Source organism: Rhinatrema bivittatum, chromosome 2, assembly GCF_901001135.1.
Source record: "Rhinatrema bivittatum chromosome 2, aRhiBiv1.1, whole genome shotgun sequence".
Classification (NCBI taxonomy): domain Eukaryota; kingdom Metazoa; phylum Chordata; class Amphibia; order Gymnophiona; family Rhinatrematidae; genus Rhinatrema; species Rhinatrema bivittatum.
Genome location: NC_042616.1, coordinates 808,450,280 through 808,462,050, shown reverse-complemented (window position 1 = coordinate 808,462,050; position 11,771 = coordinate 808,450,280). Strand labels below are relative to the sequence as shown.

At 51.0% G+C, this 11,771-nt stretch overlaps 1 protein-coding gene across 1 annotated transcript in view; it reads left to right on the top strand.

The window, feature by feature from the left end:
• Window positions 1-200: 200 nt before the first annotated feature.
• LOC115085783 (nicotinate phosphoribosyltransferase-like) overlaps window positions 201-11,771 on the top strand; it is a 33,883-nt gene continuing 22,312 nt past the window's right edge. Inside the window, exon 1 of the mRNA XM_029592187.1 lies at window positions 201-496. Within this exon, the coding sequence (XP_029448047.1) occupies window positions 286-496 (211 nt within the window). The 5' untranslated portion in view covers window positions 201-285. The remainder of the gene's footprint in view (window positions 497-11,771) is intronic.

Here is an 11,771-nt window from a genome sequence, read left to right as displayed (position 1 = left end):
TTGTCCGAAAAACACGATGATTTTTTTTTTTTTTTGCACGATCGACAGTATTTAGGAACAAGCTGAAGGCCGGTGCACTTCTCGACCACCATAAACCAGTTACGCCAGTGCTCTTACTGCGAAGCTGGCGCCCGGCAGGCTGCGGAACAACATTTCCCAGGGCGCCTCGGGGCGGGGTTTCAGGGGCCCGGGCTGCCATTGGCTGCTGCTGCTGCTGCCGCCGCTGCGCCCGGGAGCGCGTGCTTGCTGGGACCTGGCTGGGCGGCAGTGGGCGGCAGACGGAGCATGGAGCTGGGCCGGGGCGCCGTGCCGGCGCTGCTCACCGACCTCTACCAGTTCACCATGGCCTACGGCTACTGGCGGGGCGGGCGGCAGCGGGAGCCGGCCGACTTCGAGCTCTTCTTCCGGGAGCCCCCCTTCCAGGGCGGCTTCACCCTCTTCTTCGGGCTGCACGAGTGCCTGCTCTTCCTGCAGCGCTTCGGCTTCAGCGGCGAAGGTAAGGCAGCGGGAAGGCTCCGGCGGGGGCTGGAAGTAGAGAGTCCCCCCCTTCTGTGCTGTCACTGGGTTTTTAAAGTGCATCCTTTCTACCCCGTTTCTGTGCGCTTTTTTGCAAAGGAACGCGTTAAAAAAAAAAACAAACCATCGAATCAGTCTGCGACACAGGTACCCGGCAGATCCCCAATTTTTTGGTTTTGGTTTCACTCCCAGCCATAAGCACTGGCTTTTCCAAGCCTATCTGGCTAATAACTATTTATGGACGATTACTTTAGGGTTCTGGCCACCCGTCTTGATCAGGAAGGAGTCCACAGCTTGATTGTGCAGTTGAGTGAAAAAGTACTTCCTAGGATTTGTTCTTCATCTGCCCGTTGCTGGTGTCATGGGGCGTCCCCTAGTCCTAGTACTGTTTGAAAGGATAAATACCCATTCCCTATTTACCGGTTCCATCCACTCATGATTTTATACATTTCAGTCATATCCCGTCTTATCTTCTCTTTTCCAAGCTAAAGAGACCTAATCTTTTCAGCCTTATTCCTTAATTCCTAATGTTCCATTTGCCTTTTTGACTTCTACCACACCCTGGGGCCGATGAAATACAGTGCTCTCGGCTGCGGGATAAATAGGCGCTAATCCACCCCCTAATGCAATAGGGGGATTAGCGCCTATTTAACGCGCATCCAACGCGGCGTGAATGAGATAGGGCTCATCGTATGCAAATGCACGCGAATGAGCCTATTACTCATTCACTCCCAATGCAAAAAAAATAAAGGTGCGTCTCGGGCGTTAATAGCTGAGCGCATTGAAAAGAAGCGCAGAAAAGCAGAAAAAACTGTACTTCTTTTTCAAAGTAAAAATAAATAAATAACTCTGCAGACTGCCGGGTTACGAAGAACCAGCCGAGTTTACCGGCGTCTGTTTTCATAACCGGCCGTCTGCCAGTAATGAAAATGGAAGCCAATAAACTCGGGGGGCCGTTTTCACTACTGGCAGACAGGCAGCGCGAGCCCCCTAATTTAAATATTGCATGGCGCCCCCCCTCCCTTTGGGGCACCATGCGCGCGTTAAGAGCGCGCATGGTGACTGTTCAGCGCCTGCTTTCTTCGCGCCTTTATTGCATCAGGCCCCCTGAGCTGAAGATTTAAAGGTTTTGTCCATAAGGACTCCAAGGCCCTTTTCCTCGATAGTGGCTCCTAACGCACAGGCCGATACAGAACGGTGCGCTCGGCCGAGTGCACCGTTTAGCCCCGTTTGACCATGCGTTTTACACGCGCTATTATTACCCCTTATACTGTAAGAGGTAATAGCGCGTGGAAAACGCGTGACCAACACCCCCCCCCTCGAATGTAATAGTGCTCATCACATGCAAATGCATGTTGATGAGCCTATTACTTATACCCGCGGGATACTGAAAGTAAAATGCGAGGCCAAGGCGTTAATCAGGGACAACACTGGGAATGGTGTACAGAAAAGCATTAAAAAAAAATGCTTTTCTGTACACCTTCTGACTTAATATCATGGCAATATTAAGTCGGAGGTCCCAAACATTAAAAAAAAATTTAAAAAGCTGTCCGCCAGCCCGCAAGTTGGAAGACTGACGCTCAATTTTGCTGGTGTCCATTTTCCGAACCTGTGGCTGTCAGCAGGTTCGACAACTGACACCGGTAAAGTTAAGCTTCTGTTGTCAGACCCGCTGACAGCCGCAGCTTCCGCTAATAAGGAGACGCTAGGGAAAAGGTAGAATATTACACCAGGCTTTCAAAAACCAATACACCTCATATTAGGAAAATAGAACAAGCAGGGCTGCTATAGATCCCTACACAGAAACTACACACTGGTAGGATTCCTCACCTTTCTCGTACATACAGAAAACAGACAGACCCTCACCAAATACAGAATAAAAAGAGCAAACTGTAAGTATGAATAGAATTATGCAGACAAAAACTGAACTGGAAACCACAACTGTATAACAATAGGAAAACAATCACCATTCCTCATAAATAAAAAAAAAATAGTAATAAAATCATACTAATAAAAAATACATATTTCTTAATAGTTGAAGAACAGAATAACATCCAACAGTTTAAAAACAAATAAAAATGTGCCATACACCAATAAAAAATTTAAAAACAGCAAACACAAGCCTCTAATAATTAGCTGCTAGAGTCTTGATTGGAGGAAAGAGATAGGATCACATCACTCCCACCTTGATAGACCTACACTGGCTCCCTATTAAATACAGAATTGACTATAAAATTCTGTGTTTAATACACAAATCATTAAACTGTGACAGAACTGAATGCTTAAACGCCTCTCTCCACCTGCATACACCAGAAAGGAACCTCAGGTCTGCAAATAAAGGATTACATACAGTACCTTCCATGAAGGCAGCACATTTATCTGCAGTCATAGCAACCTCGGTTGGTCTTCCATAACTGGGAACTTTTGGTTTCATGGTGCCCTGAGATTGTCTTGGATTAGCAAGAGGGGAGTTGTTGCTCAAACTTTCTTCTTTCACATATGCACGAACACTCTCACTCACTCACTCAAACACACAGGCTGTCTCTTACTCGCTCTTGCTCAGTCTTGTGCACCTACACAAACACACATATGCACTCAGGCTGTCTCACTTTCACATGCTTAGCCTCACACAGGCACGCACACACAGGCAGTCTCTCACTCATGCTCAAACAGGCAAATACACAGGCTTTCTCTCTCTTACGTTCACAGTCTCACACAGGCGCGCACACACAAGCTGTCTCTTGCTTTCACAAGCTCAGCCTCGCACAAGTAAACACACCCCCAGGCGCTCTCTCACACTCATGCTCAGTCTCACACAGGCTGTCTCTCACTCGTGCTCAGTTTCACACAGACAGACACACATGTTTTGGTTTAAGTCCTTCCTTTCAGATCATTCCTATACTTGTCTATCTGGAAAAACCCAATATTGACTCCAGAATTCCGCAAGGATCAGCCTTCTCAACAAAACTTTTTAATATTTATTTACTGCCTCTCTGTAAATTGTTGTCTGGACTAGGTATGATTCATTTTATATATGCTGACGATGTACAGCTTTTAATTCCTATCAAGGAATCCGTTGAAGATACATTGAGAACAGTAGAAGTTTACTTGTCATCAGTAAGACAATTGCTATTACACATGAGGCTGATTTTAAATCACCAAAACAAATGAAAGGATTTTACTGAATAGAAAACCGAACCTTGAAAGAATTTTCCAGTTCAAAACAGATTTCGTGGAGATTGACTCAGCAAACCAGGTCCGTGATCTAGGAATTATCATTGAGCATGAATTTAAAATGAAAACTGACATCAAGTGGAAAATTAGGGATGGTTATCACAAACTGCATGTATTAAAAAGCCTTAAACCCTTATTAGAATTCAATGATGTTAGAACGATTTTACAATCCTTACATTTTGCTACTATCAACTGCTGTAATGCCCTCTTTTTTGGTTTACCTGCAAATTGTTTAAGACCTCTACAATCACATCACTCCCACCTTGATAGACCTGCACTGGCTCCCTATTAAATACAGAATTGACTATAAAATTCTATGTTTAATACACAAATCATTAAACTGTGACAGAACTGAATGGTTAAACGCCTCTCTCCACCTGCATACACCAGAAAGGAACCTCAGGTATGCAAATAAAGGATTACATACAGTACCTTCCATAAAGGCAGCACATTTATCTGAAGTCTGAGAGAGAGCAATCTCCGTTGCAGGCCCTAAATTCTGGAACTCATTACCTGGTGAGCACAGGCTTCAGAAAGACCTTGTAATGTTTAAGAAAAAGCTTAAAACCTGTCTATTTAAAAAAAAAAAGCCTACGATGTTTGTAAACTATGGTCAAGCACTTTGTAGCAGACAGACGCGCCTTTTAACAAATTTTATTTCAGGCCCGAATACTATTATTTTATTTTACTCTTCTAATGTTATTTTACTTAATTTTATTCTTTTATTATGTTTTATTTTATTGTATTGTACTATTTGGGTTGTTCATATTGTATTCTGATTTGTATTTTATATATTGTACAATTGGTGGTATATAAAAGAAATAAACAGGCTGTCTCTCAGTCTCACACACACACACAAGCTGTTTCACTCTCACATAGGCATGTCAACACTCTCTCACTCGTGTGCTCGGTCTCACACAGACGCACTCGGACAGTCCCTCACTCATGTGCTCGGTCTCACACAGACGCACTCGGGCAGTCTCTCACCTGTGTGCTCGGTCTCACACAGACGCACTCGGGCGGTCTCTCACCTGTGTGCTCGGTCTCACACAGACGCACTCGGGCGGTCTCTCACCTGTGTGCTCGGTCTCACACAGAAGCACTCGGGCGGTCTCTCACCTGTGTGCTCGGTCTCACACAGACGCACTCGGGCGGTCTCTCACCTGTGTGCTCGGTCTCACACAGACGCACTCGGGCGGTCTCTCACCTGTGTGCTCGGTCTCACACAGACGCACTCGGGCGGTCTCACACAGACGCACTCGGGCAGTCTCTCACTCTCATATAGGCATGCCAACACACAGGCTCTCTGTCTCACACAGGCACACACACACACCCTGTTTCTCTCCTCCTGGAAACGCAGCCTGTACTCCAGCACCTGGGGCCGACGGGATTTGTTCTCTTTCTCGCGGGGGCTGACTTTGTGCCTCTTCTAATTTGGTTCCCACTGCTCCCGCGCAGGCCCGTCCCGCTTCCTTTTCCGGGCCGTGCCGATAAGGAGGCCATACCGCCCACGTGTTCTTTCTGGATGGCCGCTTAATGCTGCAGTCGGCTCTGCTGTTAGCTTTCCGTGCGGGCTTGAAAATGCCGTCAGCCCGTGCAGGGGAGGGGGAGGAGAAGCCGCATCAGCAGGGGACCAGCGAGCGCGGTATCCTGGCCGCGGAGGTGGCGAAGCAGCAGCTTGTGCTTTGCGGCACGGCGGTGGACGGTCGCGGGGTGCGCGCCTTCAGACTGAACGGGCTTAAAGAGACAGATGAAGAAGTTTGGTGATGCTCACAGCCACAGGCAGCAGATTACGCCAGTTAGGTCGAGTTGATGTTGCAAGCAACTTAACACTGGCCTTGCCACTTTTGTGGTGGTGTTTTATTTGTCCTCTGGTGCGTCTTGCTCCATCCTTAGCCATGTTCAGGTCTCACTTAGACCTTCCTCTTTGAGACGGCTTTTAGATCCAAGCCCCCTGAATCTTCCTGATCTTGACTCTCTCACGTTTTGCTGTAACACTTACGTGGTGTTATTGTTGTAAGGTTTTGGGTGGACCCTTGGGCGCTGTGGCTGTTGACCATGCCCCGGGGGGGGGGAGTCCCGTGAGGGTCCACAGGTCAGGCTCAGCTTTAGGAGACACAACACAGATTATATCTTTTATTAGACAGAGTTGAGAAGCCACCAGAGGTGGCAGTAGTGAGCTGAGATGAAGCCCGGCTGGGCTTGTAGTCCCTCAGGGCTCTGGAACAGCGATCCCTCAATGGCTGTGCTGTAGTGAAGAGAAACTGAGATAGTGAGTACAGTGGAGCATACACAGGGTTCAGGTATAGAGCCTCGTTGGTTGAGTACTCACACAGCGGTTTCTCTCGGTAGGAAACACAGGAGCTGGAGTAGAGGCAGGCCCTCGAGGAGCGAGTACCTGGTTCCATGGAACAGCTCTGAGAGAAGTAAATGGTAACTCACTGATGGTGTAGGCAGCGGTATCTTCCAGGCAGAAGTGAAGCTCAGGCAGCGAGTCCGGGAACATGGGCCCCCGAGGAGCGAGTACCTGGTTCCATGGAACAGCTCTGAGAGAAGTAAATGGTAACTCACTGATGGTGTAGGCAGCGGTATCTTCCAGGCAGAAGTGAAGCTCAGGCAGCGAGTCCGGGAACATGGGCCCCCGAGGAGCGAGTACCTGGTTCCATGGAACAGCTCTGAGAGAAGTAAATGGTAACTCACTGATGGTGTAGGCAGCGGTATCTTCCAGGCAGAAGTGAAGCTCAGGCAGCGAGTCCGGGAACATGGGCTCCCGAGGAGCGAGTACCTGGTTCCAGGGAACAGCTCTGAGAGAGAAGTAAATGGTAACTCACTGATGGTGTAGGCAGCGGTATCTTCCAGGCAGAAGTGAAGCTCAGGCAGCGAGTCCGGGAACATGGGCTCCCGAGGAGCGAGTACCTGGTTCCATGGAACAGCTCTGAGAGAAGTAAATGGTAACTCACTGATGGTGTAGGCAGCGGTATCTTCCAGGCAGAAGTGAAGCTCAGGCAGCGAGTCCGGGAACATGGGCTCCCGAGGAGCGAGTACCTGGTTCCAGGGAACAGCTCTGAGAGAGAAGTAGATGGTAACTCACTGATGGTGTAGGCAGCGGTATCTTCCAGGCAGAAGTGAAGCTCAGGCAGCGAGTCCGGGAACATGGGCCCCCGAGGAGCGAGTACCTGGTTCCATGGAACAGCTCTGAGAGAAGTAAATTGTAACTCACTGATGGTGTAGGCAGCGGTATCTTCCAGGCAGAAGTGAAGCTCAGGCAGCGAGTCCGGGAACATGGGCTCCCGAGGAGCGAGTACCTGGTTCCATGGAACAGCTCTGAGAGAAGTAAATGGTAACTCACTGATGGTGTAGGCAGCGGTATCTTCCAGGCAGAAGTGAAGCTCAGGCAGCGAGTCCGGGAACATGGGCTCCCGAGGAGCGAGTACCTGGTTCCAGGGAACAGCTCTGAGAGAGAAGTAGATGGTAACTCACTGATGGTGTAGGCAGCGGTATCTTCCAGGCAGAAGTGAAGCTCAGGCAGCGAGTCCGGGAACATGGGCCCCCGAGGAGCGAGTACCTGGTTCCAGGGAACAGCTCTGAGAGAAGTAGATGGAAACTCACTGATGGTGTAGGCAGCGGTATCTTCCAGGCAGAAGTGAAGCTCAGGCAGCGAGTCCGGGAACATGGGCCCTCGAGGAGCGAGTACCGGTTCCAGTCAGCGACCTGAAAGACAGAGAGAGAGGCCTCTGAGGAGCGGGTACCCCGGATAGAGTAAGTCCAATAGTGGAGAGGCAGAGTAGCTAGGTATGGAGAGCGAATCCCATCCGTAAGGAGTTCACCAGTACGAATACCTGTTTCTAACTCGATTAGCTAGCAAACAGAGCAGGCTTTTGTATCTGGGATGCGTGATGTCGCCCCTGAGGTTCGCGCCAAAGAAAGCATAAGAAGCAGGGCTGCACGGCGCACGTGCGCCCTATGGCAGCTGAACAACATGGCGGGATGCAGCGCCCAAGCCGGACCGGGGACGCCGGAGAGGACGGCAGGAGGCGCCGCGGCAGCCAGACGTCCATCAACCGCGGGACGTCTGCCCGACGTGGAGACGTCGGGCAGCGACAGTCGTAACACGTGATTACTAAAATTGTATCCGGTCTCTGCAGCTCAGCCAGGTGTAGTGCCTGCTCTGTGGAGCTTACAATCTCCTATGTACACATCGGGGAGTGCTCTAGAAATGGTAATAGTAGTAGCTTGTGCTGCAGGAACAGAGTTGCCTGTCCCTGAGCTATTGCATGTCCGTCAGGCCTTTATGCAAAATATCGGGGCTAATTGCCTTCAGTTAGAATTTTTTTTTCCAGTATTTTTTAAATCGTGATTAATGATATCGGTAGGTGTGATTCTGTCGCTGTCAAATTGTGATCTTCTTTTTTTGGGGGGAATTATAAGAATTGGAGCAAAATTATAGTGGAGCCTCTCCCTTTATGGAGAGTCGTAGAATTCCGGCCACGCTCCGCTCCCACGTATGCCGGCCACGCTCCGCTCCCACGTATGCCGGCCACGCTCCGCTCCCACGTGGGCGTTGGGTCCATTCGGTTTTAGGGAGCCTGGAGCTGCAGCAGCAGGGACCCGTGTGGGCTGCTCCGGGCCAGTGCTGAAGAACTGGAGGGTGGCACCAGTGTCTGCGAGGGGGTGAATGGTCAGGCGGCACCGCAAACAGAAGGGAGCCGGGGGAGATCTATAGAAGCTTAACTCGGGGGGGAGAGAGGTGGTTTGAGAGAGAGACTATTGGGGACAGGATGGGGGGTGGTGAGAACGAGAGTGATTCTGAACCCTGCTTCTCTCTCTCTCTCTCTCAGTCCCTTTTATCTTGTCACCCCCTCTGCCTTGTTCCCGATCTTCCCAAATGGCCGCCCTCTGGCTTCTGCCAGGTTGTCTTGTACGAGACTCTGTGCGCTTTCAGCTGCTGCGCCCGCCCAAAATTTGGAACCTGCGCCTGAACCTTGCTGCACCTCACTTTCCGGGGGGAGGAACCAAAAACTATGGCTTGGCTGTTGGACCAGGCCTTCCTCCTAGATATCTCGGCAGAGAACCCTCTGTTTTACCAGCGGCTAACGGAGCCTTCGGTGACGCCGCCGGGCTTGCGTATTCGCGATTCTTAATCGGTCGGCACGGGGTGCCAGCCTTACTGTTAATGCGTCTCTGCAGCAGACCCTTCATTGCACTTTTATACTTTATCTCAACTAACTGTGCACAATGTGCCTCGCTTTTAACCTCTTTCTGTACAAAGCCACCCTTGTATTCTTTGTACTGGAAGCAATCAGAAAAAAAATGGATATCTTGTAATGCTGCCGTGATTGTAACTTTGATTCAATTATGATTGTAAGAGAGCAAGAGATCCAATATTATTGTTACTGTTTTGATTTAAATCTACTGTTACCATTCTGGAAAAAAAAAAACAGGACATCAAATGTTTCCAGATTAACTGTGGCTGGGCTGGATTTTTTTTTTTTTTCTTTTCCTCAGGCTCTGGGCTGTTATTGGGTTGGGGGCGTCCTATGCTGTCCCTGTGTTAAAACGAGTTCCTGGACATACCCAGATCAGTCCAGACCAGCGGGTTGTGCATTCCTACCAGCAGATGGAGTCGGAGAGCAAAAGCTTTGAGGCACTGCTACATAACCGAGAGTGCCACCTGCAGTGCCTCAGTATTTCTCTGACTCCAGCAGATGGTAGAGATGCAAACCTGCAGTCTGTCAGTTAGTTTAAAAAAATAAATAAATATGAGGGAAAGTTTTGTTGTTTGTTCCCTCCCCCCCCCCCCCTCCCCCGGTTAGGCTAGTTAGTGGTTAGCTGACTAGCTTCCTGAGGTGTTGGGCACCTTCGTGGGCCATCCCTCAGTTGAAGCTGGGCGACCGGGGGCTTGGACACCCCTGCCTGAGTCTCGCCCGCAACGGTCCAGGGGCTTCGATAGTCAGGGGTTCCTGGTTCCCTCGACCAGTGAGGAGGGCTCCCCTCACTCCTTCCCTCAGGCCTCCGACCTTTTCAAGGTAGGAGGAGTTTGTTCTGGGGACGGGCCGTGCCGTTTCGTCGGCAGGCCAGTTGGAGTGGGGAGCTCGACCCCCGCGGGTCTCCACAACGGCCCGGGGCTCCGGGTAGGTCGCCGGAGGGGAAAGCCTTTGCGCGCGTGCTAGGCCGCATTTTTTCATGCCGGCAGTTCTCCTCAGAGCTGTTTTCGCGCCTGCAGGAAGTTTTATATTTTTAGCTCCTACATCCGTGTGAAGGCTTCCTGGTTTGATTGATTTTTTTTTTTTTTTTTAATTGCTGGACCGTGTGGCTGCTCGGTTCTGTGTATGGCACCCCGACCCAAACTGGGGACCTGCAGCGCGTGTGGCACGCCGGGGCAGGCCCTAGATGCTAGTTCCCTCTGTTCGACCTGCTCCACAGGGCAGGAGGGAACTTCCTCGGGGGAGACATCAGGCTCCGTTCCTCCAGGCCAAGGTCCTCCTCAGCGGGGGAGGGTGGCTCGCAGCGGGTGTTGCGGGAGGAGGATGCCCCTCCCATTCTATCCCCGGTGGAGCAGATTTCCACCTTTGGGGATGTCCCTGGGCTACCGGACCCTCCTACTGAGGGTGGTGCCGACGCAGGGGAGTACTGTCCTGAGTTTGTGCTGCTGCTGCACCAGGTGTTCCTAGCTAGGAAACAAGTGATCCTGAAGAGAGCAGCATGGCCAGATGTTTTGGCAGAGCCTCCACCTAAGTGGATATCCACGGGGCCCCTGGACCTCCAACAACCTTCAGGGGCTCGACAGGGGGCCAGAGTCGAGGATAGCTTGCCGGTCCCGCTTGGGGATCCCTCGGGCTCCGGATTAAATCAGGATCCAGGACTCACCCATGATATGGGTGATGGGAACCAGGACGACCCGGACCCAGACGACCTCCCATCCTCGGAGAGTGATGATCCCAGCGTGGTGCACTTATTTAAGTGGGAGGAGCTCCGGCCCCTCATTCCCCAGATCTTGGAGGTCCTGGGGATCAAGATTTCGCAGGAGGAGTCCGACAGCGAAGGAGTTAATCCGGTCCTGGATGGGATTCGGGGACAGACGACTTCATTCCCATTGCCTAAGAAGATCCGCAAGCTGGTGACCCGGGAGTGGGACTCGCCAGATGCTGGTTTGAAAGTGGTTAGAGCTATAACGATGTTTTAGGTCTTCTGAAGGAACCTAAGGTGGACATGGCAGTGTCTGCCGTGACGAAGACCACCATTCCTGTGGCCGGGGCTGCTGTACTGAAGGACATACAGGACCGCAAGCTAGAGATACACCTTAACCGAGTCTTCGAGGTCTCCTTGCTGAGTCTCAGGGTGAAGATTTGTGCCAGCCTCATGCAGAGAGCCTATCTTTGTTGGGTCCAGGAGGCGTCCGCAGCTCCGAGTGCCGCCGACGTGAGGCCCTTGCAAGCCGCACGATTGGAGGTAGGTGTTGCCTATCTCACAGACGAGAGATGTATGACTTGGTTCGGACCTTGGCGTGTAGTATGGTGTCCGCTGTCACGGCTCGTAGACTCCTCTGGTTGCGGAATTGGTCAGCAGATTTGTCTTCCAAGTCTGAACTCTGTAACCTCCCCTTTAAGGGCAAGCCTCTCTTCGGAGAGGATCTGGACCAACTGGTAAAATTTACTTGGGGAGTCCAAAGGCAACCGACTTCCGGAGGATAGGTAACCTGGGAAGGTTTTTTTCCCCTCAAGCTCGTTTTGGGATTCTCGGAGATTTCGCTCTGGTAGGTCTTCAGCTCCTTCGGGGCCCAGGCCGGTCTCGGGGCATCAGCAGCCCATTCGTGGAGGTCGAGGCCCAGGCAGAGAGTCCATGGGTCAGGGTGCTGGATGTGGAAAACCTTCCCAATGAAGCCAGAGGCACCCATTCCGTCATGGAAACTGTCGGAGGCAGATTGTCGAGCTTCTACGCGGAGTGGGAAAAGATGATCTTGGAAGTGGTCTGGGATGGTTACGCTCTTGAGTTTTCGCACCCGGTGCGGGAGGCCTTTGTGG